Below are 16,966 nucleotides of genomic sequence, written 5' to 3'. Positions count from 1 at the left end.
GGAACAACAAGTGATCCAAATCGGTGGTGAGGAGGGTGTAGGAGGCCTGGTGGGGCGTAATCAAGGGTAATGTAACCAAGGTTATTGCAACTGGAATCCATATGAAGGCTGAGCAGGATAGTGGGACAGGAGGAAAGTAAAAGGAAATAGAGGAAAGATCTAGGAGGCAAAGGGCATTTATAGAGGTCTAAATAAAGGCATGTACATATGTAAACGTATTTATATATAAGGATGTAGAAATAGATCTATGTGCATATATTTATAGGTTTAGTAGTAAGGTCCCAGATGGACATTGGGCCTCCACGCAAGTATTCCCTCAAAGCAAGGACACTGTGTTCTATTAAACTGGCATTGCAAAATGCTCACATTCCCGACACGATCACTAAAGACAAATGGGTGCATAAGCAAATGTGGTGAAGAAAGTTGATGGTGCCCGGCTATCAAAAGATATAGCATTTGGATTTTAAAGCAGGGGTCCTCAAACTACGGCCCACAGGCCACATGCAGCGCGCCAAGGACATTTATCCAGCCCGCCAGGTGTTTTTGCCCCGTTTGGTTTTTCACTTCAAAATAAGATATGTGCAGTGTGTGTAGGAATTTGTTCATAGTTTTTTTTAAACTATACTCTGGCCCTCCAATGGGTCTGAGGGACAGTGAACTGGCCCCGTTTAAAAATTATGAGGACCCCTGTTCAAGGCTTGAAGGTAAACAAGCAGCCATCTAGCTCAGAAGCAACAAAGCCCACAGGGAAGAAGCACCCCAGCCTGTGTGATCATGAGATGAGGTATCAGGCATCGAAGAACAAAAAATCATATTGTGAATGAGGGGAGTGCGGAGCGGGGACCCAAAGCCCATCTGTCGGCAACTGGACATCCCATTCTGGAATGGTTGTGGGGAGGAGAAGTGTAGCAACGATGAAACATACAACTTTCCTCTAGTTCTTAAATGCTTCCTCCCACCACCACCCTGCCCCCAACTATCATGATTCCAATTCTACCTTATAAATCTGGCTAGACCAGAGGATGTACACTGGTACAGACAGGAACTGGAAACACAGGGAATCCAGGACATATGATCGCTTCAGGACCAGTGGTGAGAGTGGTGATACCGGGAGGGTGGAGGGAAGGCGGGGTGTAAAGGGGAAGCCAATTACAGGGATCTACATATAACCTCCTCCCTGGGAAACAGAAAACAGAAAAGTGGGTGAAGGGAGGTGTCAAACAGTGTAAGATATGATAATTTTATGATAAATTTATCACCATTGTAAACCATTATCAATGGTTCATGAAGGAGGGGGGAGCAGGGAAAAACGAGGAGCTGATGCCAGGGGTTTACATGGAGAGCAGGTGTTTTGAGAATGATGAGGGTAACGAATGTACAAATGTGCTTTATACAATTGATGTATGTATGGATTGTGATAAGAGTTGTATGAGCCCCCAATAAAATGATTTAAAAAAAAGAAAGAAACCGCTAGGTTTTATCCTAGAATCAAAACTACTACTCACTGTCATCACGTCAAGGCCAACTCACAGTGACCCCGTGAGACAGTGTAGAACGATCCCTGTGTGTTACTGGGAATACGAAGCCCCATAGGTCTCCCTGGGAGTGGGCTAGTGGTTTTGAACTTCTGACCTTGCAGTTAGCAGTCCAACGCTTAACCACTACACTACCGGGGCTCCTCGAAAATACCACTGATCCTGTTAAAACATACCCCCTGTTAATACTACTGACTCACCAAGGAATAGCTGAAACATTCAACTCAAAAACTGGAGAAGTAAATACAAAGATATAGTCTCGGATTTAGAAACTTAGGAAAACATTTTTAAATGTAATTATGTAGAGATTATCAATTTCTTTGGTATTCTTTGTATCTCTATGTAGTGGGATGCTGGGAAAGAAGGCATAAAATTGCTCAAAACCAGATCCCTCATCATTTAGTCACATCCCTTAATGATCATCAGCTGTGTTTTTAATACGATACCTAAAATATCTAATAAATGATTTGCCTTACCTTTTGCAGACACATATCAGCTATTATGGACAGCGGTATCGTAAGGCTTAGTGCAAGTGTGCCTATCAAGGATGAGGTAAGAAAGCAGCCCCTAAAAAAAGAGAAAAAGATAGGAAAAGAAGAAAATAACATTTCATATTTTAAAAAATTAAAAGGCCCCCAAAAGAAGTGAAACAATAAAAACACCACCAAAGACTGTCCTAAAATAAACGTTTGAAAGCTCAAGAGCAAAGTTAAAAGCTTAACATAGCCTGAAACACGCTAAAATTATCAAGATTGTTTTAAATCTTCTCTTCCAGTATTAAAAATTCAAATGAAAGTCCAAAGGACTCCATTCTGCTTTCAACATGAGTTGATTTTATTCAGTTTTACATTGTATTCAGTTTTATTTCAACAAAGTTTTATGAAATACCACTCAATAATATTTATAGTTTTGTGATATTTAGCTAACAAAGGTTTCTTTAAATCAAAGGACAATCACTCAGAACCTTAAGAAATTGATGAGCCAACATGAATCTACCATCAAGGAGTAATTCCCCCTCATTAAAACTAAAATTGTCTTTAAATGTGCTTTTCTTTGGTTTTCCTTAGCATAGGAAAGAAAGAACAATATTTTTAAAGGACATTTCCTGTTGACCTCCATTTTTTCAGCAACTGTCCTAACTAATAGCTAAGTTCTTCATTTTAATTTTTCCCTGGACTATCAACGTTGATTATCAAATTTTAGAAAAGCAATCTGCATTTAATTTTAGTTCAACTTGAGGGAAAATATACCAAACAGAAACAGATAAGCTATTTAATAATTTTTATCTATAAGAATTTTTAAAAGGCCTACAATGAAGCCATAATACATATACCATACATACTCGAGTATAAGCTAACCCAAATATCAGCCGAGGCACTTAATTTTACCACAAAAACTGCATTAAAAATGTGCTGAAAAACTTGGCTTATACATGAGTATATACGGTAATTAAAAACAATGACCCACAGAAGTTATAGGTAAATAAATTTTAATATGTTGGAATTAATAATGCTGCCTTTGCAGCAAATGGGAATATCCCCATAAAATGTCAGTAGAAATTTTCTGTAGAGGCTGGACAATTTGTTGTACTAAAAGGTTTAAGATATATTGCTCTCACTGCCACCGAGTCAATTCCGACTATAGGGTTGTGATGAGAAAATATATTTATATGCTTCTTACATTTGCTCTGGATTATAAACATCACCCAGATTTGAGGCATATAATGTTTAATTAATTTGATTAACCTACTGGTAATAAACTATTAGAAGTGCTGGTGGCATTGTTGGGCACATGTTAGACTACTAACTCCAATGTCTGGGGTTCAAACCCTCCAGCCGGAGAAAGATGAGGCTATGTGCTTCTGTATGGATTTACAGCTTAGGAAACTCTGTACTGTAGAGCAGCGGTTCTCAACCTGTGGGTTGCGACCTCTTTGGGGGTCGAACGACCCCTTCACAGGGGTCGCCCGATTCATAACAATAGCAAAATTAGATATGAAGTAGCAATGAAAATAATTTTATGGATGGGGAGTCACTACAACATGAGGCGCTGTACGAAAGGGTCGAGGCGCGAGGAAGGTTGAGAACCACTGCTCGAGAGGCTATAGGGTCACTGTGACTCAGAATCAACTCAAAGGCAGTGGGCTCGGCTTAATGAACTATTAGAGATCCCTGGGTGGCACAGTCAAGTTCTTGACTACTACTGTGTATAGAGGTATATGTGAAAAATACAGCTTTTCAAAGTTGTGAAAAATCCATCCTAAGTAAGGATAAATAGAGCCATGATCATATGCATGGCTTTGAGGGTCCAAATTCATCTATTCAATAATAAATACCCATATACACAGTAGGAAATATAAATTATGTTCCTTTTTATAGACTATTTTGTAATTATATACCAAAATTTAGAGTGCACTGTTTGGACCCAGTCTATATATAATTTAAAAAAAACTAAAAGGCCCCCTTGAGAAATGAAAATATATTTATCATATTGCTATATTGTACAAGAGCACTTCTATATGCGAAGACATATAAAAAATGTTTGATGACATAGTATTTACAAAGAAAAATATTGGAAACATGAAATGTATCTTAAAAACATCTAGTTAAATGTAGCCACTGTTACATAATAGATTGAAATTCTTTGTAGCCTTTTTTAAAAAAATGAGTTGAACCTAAGTGCTGATACATAATCTCCTATACACAAAAGACAAGTTATGAATAATGTACAGAACAATCCATAAAATATTGTTTTGTATATTAAAAGTTAAAATATTTGAGGAAAAACTCAAGGCAGCAACACACTTTTGTGGGTATCAAAAATGTTTAGGAGTTAATAGTAGTTACCTTTGGAAAAAGGACTGAAAATTTTGGAGAAGGGAGATTTCTTTGTCTTATTAACGCTTTTGTGCTTACTTTGACAGGTACTAATCTTTTATATTTAAAAAAGCTAAATAAAAGAGAAATTATTTCAATATGGCATTATATAATTTCTTTAAGAATACAAATCTCTGGGGTGCATACTCAAAAAGCTCATATGATAGAGATTAGATGTATAGCACACTCATATTCAATAGTCTCCAAACAGCCACATTACATTCTGCTGAAAATAGAGAAATTCTATTGTTTCCATAAATAATTAGTTATTGATATTTGTAGATAAAACAGTAAACATACATAGCTATTCTCAATAATAAGGACCATATTAAACCCTTCTCTGGTCTAACATCCAAAAAGAAATTGAAGTATTTCTTTAAAATACATAACTCTTTAAAAGTTTTGTTATTTCAACTAAACTCAGAAAACTAGAGACTATGAAGTTGTCTTAAAATAATAATGAATGCATAATTATTTTCAATTAGCTATGAATAGGTTAAACCATATTGCTGTCAGAAATGATTGACGGTCAACAATTTTTCATGGCTTAACTAAATTCAATCAAAATGCTTAAATTCCTACCTACTAAGTAGTTATCACTGCCCAGAACCAAGAAGGAAAAAAAGAAAAGGAAAAAAAAATCACAGCAGAAGAGAACGTAAGGTTACAAAATAGACATTAATAAGTGAAATATAATAGTTAACTTCCTTACTGGTTAAAAAAGGAGCGCCTATAAATGCAATGAAGACAGAAAATCAATGAGATACCAGATTCTGATGCTACAGAGTTTTAGTTTAGAAATACACATGAATACAAGTTAAACAGAAGAGTAGTCCCCGAAAAGGAAAGCCGGGAGAAAACTCAGAAATGAAGGATATTCCCTCCACTTAAAATGAGGGAGGAGTGTGGATGGACTTTATGGAGAAAGTCTAGAAAGCTTCATAGATGTTATTTTGCCGTAGACTTTCGCAAGAGAAAAAACATCAGTCTTAACTGAAATGAAATAAAACTCAATTGGGAGTTTAAGTACAATTTACCTTTCTTTTTCAGTTTTTAGTACTTGAAAACAAGATTAAGTATAAAAATCTATAAGGAAAAAAAATCTTTGAAACTCCATAGATGATATTGCCTTTAAGCTATTTTCAGATTATTGTCACAGTGACTTTAAAATTATATTACCATCTCAAAATTAGAGTCTGTATAGCCAGCTCACCCATAAGAAAGGTACTGAGAGAATAAACAATAGAAAAAGAGCCTGTGAACCAAACAGGTCTTCTTTAAGAGTCCAGACTCTTTAGACAAGTCCCCCAGATTCTCACTTAGAGTCATGTTGGGATACACACGTCTAATAAGTTTAGATGTCCACTAAGTAATCATTCCTTTCATTTGCAAAACACTCCACCTTCTAAAACGCTTTAAAAAATGTGTATGATCCCCTGTCATTCATTCATTCAACAACAGCTTACTGAGCTTCTCCTCTGGGTGAGGCATTGTTCTAGACAGTGGCCCATGTCAGTGAAAGCCAGACAAACAAGGAGGAAAGGAAAACCAGCCCGTTCCTGTCTTACTGGAGAAGAATCTCACCTATTTCTAAGTGTGGCCGGTAGGTAGACAGGTACACCCGAGGGGTCATCAGAAGACAAGAAATCTAAATGCTTACACTATTCAGGTTTCTAACGGAAACTAAGAAATCCAAGGACAATAAACAGTACATACCACAACCACAGGAACTCTGAGAGAACGGTTCCAATAAGGCCATTAATGATAATGCACATTAATACTACTTTATTGGGAAACTCAAAGTCCTCAAATCCAGTATAATGAAGTAAAAAGAAACCTGGCCACAAGAGCAGCAGATTAAACAGACCTACAAAACCTAAATATATATAAAAGAAAAGAAAAAATGTTAGTAATTATGATCTCAATTTCCCAAACTTACAATTATCAATATGATATGGAAACATTTAATTTTGCACAAATAACTCCAACATGTTTTTGTAATTGTAATTTGTTTGTTTCTAAGTTAATCTCACAAACACTTCAATACCAAAAAAAAACTATCAAACAGCTGGAGATGACTGCATATTTGCATTGTATAGATCAACTACTGTGGAAAAAAACCACCAAACAATTCAAAAAGAAGGGTTGTTAACCTTAGCTATGATTAATATAGTGTACTAGAATTTAAAAGACACAAATGTTAGTTGCATATGTTGTATATTAACCTTAGTTATAGGAAAATGGTTCTGTCTCTTTCTCTCCCCTTCAATCCAGTTGGGCGGCTACCTGCAAAGTCAGCAGTTCGAAACCACTAGCCGCTCCAAAGGAGAAACAGAAAAAAAGTCTACCGTGTACCATAGGGTTGCTGAGTTGGAACTGACTTCATGGTAATGAGTTCAGTTGTTGTTTATTCTAGGAATAATAGAGGAAGGGTCACTGCAAAAAAGATAGGTTCTTGTTTTCCACCTTCCCAGAGCTTATAAACTAGTTGGTGAGCTAACACACACTCACAAATAGCTAGTCAGCCCATCAAACACAACCTGGCTGCTTGAAGGCTACCAAGTGAAAGGATTGCATCTGCTTTGCATTCTGACACTGCTGGGTTCCAGTTCCAGTGCTGCTACTCGAGTGCTGCGACTTCAGTCAAGATACAGAATCCTGAAGCTTTAACGCTCAGTTGTGAACATGCTTCATCTAGCACAAACCGGCACATGGATGAACTGGAAACCAAGTACAGGACTTTTTGACTGATCCCTATACATACACACATATATAGTAGCACGTTTATTTTCTATTTGCTATGACACCTAATAAAAAAGTAGGATTTCGTGTGTTTAGTTAGGGGGCTTACGGGGGCTGGAGCACTGGCTCCCTATCTGTTGCTAAACAGTTACAACCACCCCTCTTCCTTGAAGAACTGTCCTTACAGAAGAGACAACTCTACCCTTCCAATGAAGGGCTCCCAGCCCACAGGCTCTGCTGCCATGACGGACGGGGATTTACAAGGTGTGCAGTTAGGGCTCACAGCAACAATGGTGTCCGTGCTCCCCGACTGCCATGAGTTGAGTCAACTCTCCGCTTTACCTGAAACCACGGGGTTCTTCACTCGCTCACTGCCCAGTTTTTCCTGCACAGCACCCCTCAATAAACCACCAAAGAGCATCCCTGTCTTACACTCCACGTCTAAATAAAACCAAAAGGCCATCACCATGAAGGCAATTCTGACCCAAAGTGACTCCATTGGGCAGAGAACAGCCCGATGGGATTTACCAGGCTGTGATCTTGATGGGAACAGACTGCCATTGGTGGGTTTGAACCAATAGCATTTGGGTTAGCAGCCAGGCTCCTAACCACAAAGCCATGAGGTAGTCCAAATGAAGACATCCAATCAGAACAAAAATGAAAAAAAGCACATACATACAAGACCTCAAGCAGTTAGACTAGCATCACAAATTATTCCAATCTATTTGGCAAATAATTTAGCAAATCTATTTTGAACTGAAATCCCATGATAAATTAACAACTTGCCAGATAGCGTTCCTTACTCCTTAGGAAGGTGCCAATGGCTTCCCCCACTCTTCAGGCTGTGAGAACCAGAGCACACACCTTCCTGTTCTCGTCTTCGGCACATTTGCTCAAGATCACCTGCTATGCCTCTGCCCATATTTCTTTACCCCCAATAGTCCAATCCAAACTTCTTATCCAAATCCTGTCTTATTCTACAGCCCAAGACAAATCAATTTTACTTTACATCCCACATCATTCCACATGCACGCTCTCATAAGACTGAATTAATAAACTTTTCTCAGAGTTACTGATGTTGAAAACTCACAGTGACCAGATAGGACCAAGTAGAACTAAGTCAAGCAAACTGTCATATCTTTCTATCACAGAGCCCATGATAAGTTTGAACCTGATCTTTTAGTTAGCAACCTAGGGGATGGGAATGAATTGAATGTTTAAAAAGAAAAAAGGTGTCAATGTCCCTGTGGGTTTCCAAGAGTGTAAATCTTTCCAGGAGCGGAGCACCTCCTGTTTCTCCTGTGAAGCAGTTGGTGTGTTTGAATGACTGCTCTGTTAGCAGCCCGGCGCTTATCCCACAGTGCCACTAGGGCACCGTTATGTATGAAAAGAACAGCAGCATTTCATTTAATTCACGGTGGAATGTTTTATGATTCTACAATTAAAAATCATTAGAAGTATCACTTTTACAGAGAGATTTATTGAATTCTATACCAGCAATGATAAGCCAGTCTAGTGAGTACACAAATATTTTAATTTGTTAATCTTCAGTGAAAGGTATTCAAACTATTTATAACAGAAAACCATGGCTTTACAAGTAGCAGAGGGGTCCAAGAACCAAGCTTACACATGGAGCATGGACTCTTCCCAAAATCCTAGAGCATTCTCAGAAGTCATAACCGTTAGAATTCAGGTCTCCTGATTCCTTAAAAGTTGCACTTTGAACTCTTATAAGTAGGCTTCTTTTCTCTCCTTCTGTACCTTCTCTAAGTATCTCCTCAATGTGCCCTTTCCTTACAATCCTACAGAAAGCACAAGCTCTTCCATGAGATGATTTTAGGCAAAGGGGTACTTATAAATCATAGCAAAGTCTAAGAATGGATGCCAGAACCTATCATTGAATAATCTGAAAAACATCCATGCCCTAAAAGAACTCAACTTGCTAATGGGATAACTTTGAACGGCCCCAGAGTTTTCGATGTTAAAAAAGAAAAAAAACCACACAGGGTAGAACAGACACACACACAAAACACACACACACCGTGAGGATGGCACAGCACCGGGCAGTGTTTTGCTCTGCTGTACACAGGGTCGCTCTGAGTTGGAAATGACCCAACAGCACCTGACAACAACAACAACAAATATACACACATAGACATGTATGTATGTGCATATAATTTGGGAGTAGTTTCCTCTATCCCAGGCTTCAAGCAATAGTCCTGATGGCAAAGTAAGTAAAGCACTGGGCTAAAAGGTGAGTGGTTCACACCCCCCAGATGCTCCTCAGGAGAAAACTGAGGGAGTCTGTAGTCTTAGAGTCTTGCAGGGCCATGCGCTGGCACCGACTTGATGGAAGTGAACGGTCTCTGAGTGGACCCTATGAAGCAGGTCTACCCTGTTCAGTAGTGTCACTGTGAGTCGGAATCAGCCTGATGGCAGTGCATTATGCATCAAACAAATGAAAATGGCAAAACCGTAACCCAGGAGGTGTACTTGCCCATGCCGCTAACAGTTCAATTCTGTTGTATCAGTGACAAATACATGGCTCACAAGGTGAAAACTTTGCTGCGGTTAGGAGTTTTCCGACTTGCGGTGGGGATTGTGCATTCCCTCATAGGAGGCGCACAGGCAGGTCACAGACAGAGAAAGAGCCAGATTGAACGTCAGACCCTGAAGGTCGATTCCATCCCTACACTCCTAGACTTTAATGATAGATTTCCATGGGACAAGAAATATTTCTCTCTGAGCTTCTCCCCCATCCCCCCCAAAAGATAAGTTAATCATTTAGAGTAAAAACCTCACAAAAGAAACATATTCTTACCAAAGAACATTGGAATATCCAATTTATCTTCTCTGTCTACTTTTCTCTTAATCATAACAATATAGACAGCATAGAGCATGGCGCCAACAAGAGACCACATGGAACCTATAAAAGTCAACAGAATATTTAAAGAATTCCATTCATTAACTCGTTCAACATATACTTAAGATCTAATTACGTGAGAGATATGATTCTAAGTAGTAAGAATATAAAAACAGAAAACAGTGAGATGCACTCCATCCCATCCATGTCCTCCAGGAGTTAGAAAGGTGCTCACAGTGCAACAAATCAGAGGGAAAGGCACCTCAGGGCTCTAGCCAAACACTCAGGGCTAAGCCGAAACACCTACATTTGTAATCTCCTGTTTTTTACATTTTGAAATGTGCATTTGTTTTTCCCACAAAGACAATTTTGACAGGTGACAGAATCCAACTGAAGAATGCTTCTTTCCCTCTCTGAAGTGCTGTTTCCATTGTTCTCCCCGTCTACCTAGGACGCTCTCCCTGCATCATCGTTTTTGTAATAAACGCATTTTTCTATTGCGAATTAGGTGAGGAGTTTACATTTCAGACTCTGCTTTCAACAATTCAAACAACTCATCAACCCCCAAATCATTTTCTAATATATATTTCACCATCGTCATTCCCACCGCTATGTCTTCTCTGTACTCCGTTGAATTTCTACCTAATTTGCCTTATGTTTTACACAGTCAGTACCATAATTACTATGGTTGTAGATGGTATTGTTCTATTCTTCAGTTGCTTCATTTTGTAAGCCCCATATATTGATAAAAATTAAGAATGCCTTGTAAACGTCAAACACAAAACGATTGCCACCTTTGAACTCTCTATAATATCCAACGATAATGCTGGGTTCACAATCCATGAATGACAAGCACGGTTTCTCTTTAATTCATGTTTCACTCTCAAATACATTTAAATAAGGGTTCAAAACAGCCAAATACATTTTTAGGGCAGGGAAATTATTTTATGATACAGTAATGATGGACACATTATACTTTTGACAAAACCGTACAAAGGTGTACCATAATGTAAATATGGACTTCTAATTAATATTTAATTCTGTATCAATATAATTTCATGATAATAAATATACCATACGACAGCACATTGTTAGCAACAGGGGAAATTATGGGGAGGGGAGAGGAAGACTATGGATATGAAAACTGCCTGCACTTCTGTGCAACTCTTCCGTAAACTTTTAATATTTTAATCAATTATTCATGCATACAATAGTTTATTCAATTATACATATAAAGCACTGTTAATAAGTACAAAGCGACTCAGAGGAGAGCGATGAGGTCGTTCAAGGAAAAGCTTACCAAACAACAATTAGGAACAGTTTAGAAGACAGGGTTCTAGTCATTAAATTTCATGCATCTTGAGAAACTATGCAGAGGCAAACCATTAAGCTGGGCTCCAATTATCTTTACTTTTTGTTAAGTCTAAAAGTGAATTAAAAAACGAGGTGCTAACTGTGCAAGAAGCAACAATGAGAGGTAAAATTAGTGCCTCAAAGTAAGATAAAAAAACAGGATATTTTCATAATCTGAATGTATTTCCCCACAAAATATTACTTACAAGGAGAGAAAAATTAGTATGTTACCTGCAGAAACCTGGCAGACACGAACTTAATCAAATGATAAATTTACATCATGAGTACTAAGGCAAATCACTACTACGTGTCCCCTGAAGACATTTGGTCATTTCTAAAGTATTCTTACCAGAGATGTACAGCTTGAATTTAACAATAAGGGAATCTCAAACAAACTGGATGACATTATACAAAACTAATGGACAATACTTCAAAATTGTTGAGTCACGAAAAGTTAAAAAAAAAAAGAAGACTAATGAGCAGTTCCACATTAGAGGAATCAAAGGAGGCATAAAATTAAATACAACAATTGATCCTGAAGCAGAAAAAGAGCATTAGTGGAAAATAGTGACATCTAAGAAGGGTATGTAGATTCTATAATTGTATAATATCAATGTTAATTCCTGATTTTGGTAACTGTACATTAATGATAACAGATGTGAACCTTAGGAAAATCTGGGGGAAGGCAAGATGGAAATTCTTTGAGCTATTTTTGAACTTTGAGCTATTTCAAAGAGGGAGCTGAAACAAGTTCTGTTATTCTGTCAGGGCTGACCCTGTGTGCCCTGAGGGGTGGTGGGGCCTGGGAGTACATATGCGCATAACGTGCACACACCTCTCTTGTATGCAGGCACCCTCTGTATCCAAACCCCCAATGATAGACAATTCCTATTTGCCCTTTACATGAACCTGGCTCTGTCATGGCCAACAAAGTGAAACAGAAACAGACCAGAATTGTTACAAGTTGGATGATGTGTTATGGTCACTAAAATGGGAAAACGTATCAGCTGAAGCTATGGCATGGAAAAATCGGAAGCAGCAGAGGGTGCCTGCCCTTTAAAGAGTGTTGCATGAGCTTGGATTTCTGGCAGGACTACAGAAAGGCTACGCATACATATTCAAAGGGGTGTGGTCAGATGCCATCTTTGAGCGGGGCACTGCTGTTCTGTTTCTGTCTACCAGTTGTTTGTAGCCTGCTTTAATGTTATATAACTTTATCCTCACTTTGAAATGAATGAACCAAACATTCCTAGCTGCGATTTTGTGTCAATATGGCTCCCATAGGAACATGTGGTGGAGTTTAGCCCGTGTCTGTCTGTCTCTCTCTCTCTCTCTCTCTCCTTCACCTTCGTGCTGAAGACCTGCACTTGGAGAGCTGCTGTAGCCACGCCAGAGACCTGCCGGACTCCTGGAGATGCCTCCACCGCCATTTGATTCACAAGACTTTGCACGCACCAGACAGTGATCTTCCTGCATTCTGCATCATTGCATGTGGCTGCAGGAGTGTGAAGAGGCACTTATGGACTAGTGTTGGACTTAGGGACTTGATCTGGACTGGGCTGGGAAGTCTTCTTGGTATACAATTACTTCTTCGTATAAAGTTCTCTCTTACAATTATATGAGTGCCCCTGGATTTGTTTCTCTAGTCCACCCAGCTAACACACTAGCAATAAATTCTTAATCAAAATCACTTTCACTTGCTGTGATACAGCTTTTACATAATTAAAAAGGCTTCAAATATTTTCTTGCACTAAAGTAAGGTTAAGTAAGAACCACACACAACCGTTCTGACCGATCTACAAATTCTTAAAGACACAGGATAGGATTGGCATTCATCCATAGCAGCCTGACAGAGAACGTGAATTTGGGTACTTACCTATTGTATCTCTTCCAGCAGATTTTTCAGATCCTGATAGGTTTACCAACACAACGCCTCCAATACTAGGAGAATAACAATCATTACCGAGAGCATAATAATAAATTCCTTAAAAGGATAATCATAAAAAGAATTTACAGATGATTAAGACTAATCTCAACTTTAGGCAGAACTGGGGAAGAATTTAGTGACTTAATTAACAACAACTAACCACTCTGTGTCAGGCACTATGCTAACAATCCAGAAGAACCAGGGCTGTGGAGCTGATTCTGACCGACAGTGCCAATCCCGGGCTATGATTCAAACACATCATTTAAGCCTCACAAAATGCACACTATTATTACCTCGAAACCCAAACCTCCGAGTTCGCTGCCACAGAGCCAATTCAGACTCACAGTGAATCCCCAGGACAGGGTTTCTGAGATGGCAGACCTTTATGGGAGCAGACAGCCTCATCATCTTTCTCCCACGGACCTTATAAGAAGGTACAATGATTGTCATTCCCATCTTAGACCCAAGTCCAAAGCGGTGAAGTGACCTGACCAGAATCACACAGCTGGGATTTGAACCCAAGTGTCCTTACACCTGTGCTATCTAGTGCCTCTCCATTGGGAAAGAATTAACCAATTTCTGATCGCCCATCCAGTACTTGTTTTGTGCATACACATAGTAAACATCTTGAATGGCACCACTGATACTTATGGGTGAAAAACAAGTTAGCAATAAAACTATCCTTAGATATTGCCATTAATCCTATTATTTTAATGGGTGAAAATAAAACTGAGCTAAAGATACAGAAAAATTAGAAGCCATGCATCATTAACTATTTGTTAAGCAATGATTTATATCAGTTATCAAAACAGGTATGTTTACTGTCCTCATGAAACGTAAATTGTTTTCCTATTTATATGCATCGTATAAACTGTATATGTATCTTATCAAGCAGATGAAATATTGCCAACTTCCAAAATCAGTCTACTTTTCTCTCTTACTGATCAGAAAGACTGGTATAGCTGATGGCGGGTGAGGAATATGATAAATTAAAAATCCCCTTCCTCTGGAATTATGCTCTCACAAGTCACATCCAGTGCTTATATTAAATATTCATGCCCTTCAATCCAATCATAACTTTCTATAATCGTTCAAATTCAGATTTCGCTATCATTTTATTGAGCACTCACAACCTACTAAAAATTAGTTGCATCATTTTATCACCTTACATTGTGTTTTAGTATGCTTACAATAATTCTAAGAAGTTGTAAACATGCTTAATATATATAACAATAGCAATAATGATGACTAATAAATACTGAACACATGTTGTATACCGTCCCTTTTTCAAGGCACAGAGAAGTACGCAGTCTGCGCAAGATCCTAAAACTAGCCATGATGGAGGCGAAACTCTAAAGAGCGTGGCTCCTGGTCACACGCTTAAGCACTCTATTGTCTTTCAACCGCAAAATGGGATTTCTTGACTTATCAGCCACGGTGGTTACTTAGACTAAATCCCTTTTCTAAACTCAGAAATGGGAACTTACTGTGCAAGGCCAATTCAAAACAAGGTATTTAAACATTGTTTTTAAAAAGCATTCTTTTTTTTAATTAAAAATAAATAGATAAAAGCATTCTTAAGAACATATACCTCCACAAAAATATTTTTATATCACGAGTCAAGCAAACTTTTCTTGAAATAGACAATGAGTAACTAGTTTAGGCTTGTGGGTCTCTTTCACAGCTCAACTCTGCCGCTGCAGCACTAAAGAAGGATAAGAATGGTCGTGTTCCAATAAAAGTTTCTTAACAAAAACTGGCAGCTGAACCACCAAAATCCGTTGGTACCTGTTCTAGGCCTACTGCAATGAGAACGAGTAATGCCAAGTTCAATCACTGCATGTTCAACATTGACAACCACTACTTTATCTACTAAGATGCTGGGAAGACAAGTCGGAAAGAAGCACATTTGTGTGTGAAGAGTAAATCTCAGTCACTCCCTAATACAAACACATGGTATTTCCCAGTGCAAAACCATGTTCAGTGGACACGTAAGCCAGCCATGCACAAGAATCGACTGTGGCCCTAAAGTCTATGTAAAGTGAGTGGAGTCAACTAGTCTGCCCACTGAAAATTCCAATAGCAACTTGCCCTTTCACCTATCACATAACAAAGGCAGTAGTCCTCACCGCATCCCAAACCTGCAGCATGACCAGCTAGTGCTGATCCACCACAGCGAGAGCTCCTAGAACCCGAAGAACCACTTCGGCAGCTGGTATGGCGCCAAACTGAGTCTGGGGGTCATGAGGAGGCGAAGCGCAGAACAGGCACTGTGAGATGCTTGCTACGGGTTTGGCATCCGCTTAATTCACCTCCGAGCAGAAGAGAGCAGCCGGCCCCCCTGGGTGGTGCAGGATGTAGTGACTTGGCACCTCATTGAGGGGCTCTTGGGGGTGGGGTGGAGGTGCCGATAGGTCAGTCTGGGCACTCGAATCACTCCAGTGGAAGAGGAACACAACCCATGTAGTGATTTACAATCAGTTTCTTCCCCAACCCTGGAAGGCTGAGCTCAACCCCAAATGCTTACATGCTACATCGTCACAACATATACATGTCTATATAAATAGAACATAGCAAAAACCCTGCTGGGGAGTCTAGGGGCAGCTGAAATGCCACATGCGCCCATCCAAACATAAGCAGTCCTCTCACCCCGTGGAACAGGCTCCCTGGCGGCTAAGGAGCAGGAGTCCATTCTACTGTGTGTTTTAGAACCCTTCTCTGACCTTTCTGTGAAAAACCTGTTGATCGTGTCCACATGAGCCTTTTCACTGTGATTTCTGCATCATGTTTCAGCTGCCTGCTTCTGCTACTTGGCTCCAGTGTACTTGGCTTGAGAGCTTGAAACATAACTATACTTCTTTCCAGATCTATATAATGAAGCAGTGCTATATAAATATACATAGATACATAAACAAACATAAGAACTATCAATTATATGACGGCCATGTACAATAGTCACTTGGCAGGCATTATTTGCAAACTGTCAAAGTAGGTTTAACTATCTACTCTTTCAACTAGAAACTTCTCTCCAAGCCCAGCTCTGATAGGTAAAAATCCTACTTTCTCTATAAAATCGTTCTGCTAACTTCTCTGATTCCTTCTTTTCTCTCACAAAAACCGCCACTCTCTGAAATTAACACATCTGTGTGTTAGCATTGTCTATGGGCAAAGTCCTATGTTGGGCCTTTGGCAAGATAAGCAATGCCTTGAACTTTAACCCATGTATAATTCATCCAGGAAGACAATTCAAACACACACAATTTTAAATAAAAACAAAGGACTGACATACAGCTATTTACAATATGGATGCCAACTTAAAACAAAAAAGAAAAGCGAACTGAATTATACACAAAATAAAAAACCCACAAGCAAAATACACTACAGGCTGAGACCATCTAAAGACTGGAGTATTCCTAGGCAAAATAGAGAATATGATTTTAGAAATTAAAACATAAATTAAAAACAGGGAACTTTTCTTAGGAAAAGGAAACACACGTTAAAGGTTATGAGAATTATATATAAAGTGCATCTAAGTGGCCTGTGGACTGTGACCATGGCACAGGAGTAAGCCTGTCGGCATTGTGTAACTAGGAACCAAGTGGCCTATGGACTGTGACCATGGCACAGGAGTAAGCCTGTCGGCATTGTGTAACCAGGAACCAAGTGGCCT

The 16,966-nt window shown here is 39.0% G+C and overlaps 1 protein-coding gene across 2 annotated transcripts in view; it reads right to left on the bottom strand.

Moving 5' to 3' along the window:
* Positions 1 to 16,966, bottom strand: part of SLC35F5 (solute carrier family 35 member F5) — a 68,202-nt gene that overhangs the window by 14,397 nt on the left and 36,839 nt on the right. The window contains exons 10-13 of one of the 2 annotated variants that reach the window (XM_004711895.2): positions 13,246 to 13,310; positions 9,975 to 10,079; positions 6,128 to 6,287; positions 2,012 to 2,102 (exon numbers count right to left, since the gene is read on the bottom strand). In XM_004711895.2, coding sequence (XP_004711952.1) covers positions 2,012 to 2,102; positions 6,128 to 6,287; positions 9,975 to 10,079; positions 13,246 to 13,310 — 421 coding nt within the window. The remainder of the gene's footprint in view (positions 1 to 2,011; positions 2,103 to 6,127; positions 6,288 to 9,974; positions 10,080 to 13,245; positions 13,311 to 16,966) is intronic. The other variant, XR_006679827.1, reaches the window with a different exon arrangement.

This window comes from Echinops telfairi, unplaced genomic scaffold (genome assembly GCF_000313985.2).
Source record: "Echinops telfairi isolate 266 unplaced genomic scaffold, ASM31398v2 ScPeMD7_15;HRSCAF=58, whole genome shotgun sequence".
Taxonomy (NCBI): Eukaryota; Metazoa; Chordata; class Mammalia; order Afrosoricida; family Tenrecidae; genus Echinops; species Echinops telfairi.
The sequence above is the reverse complement of the archived record's forward strand: the minus strand, read 5'-3'. Positions and strand labels throughout refer to the sequence as shown.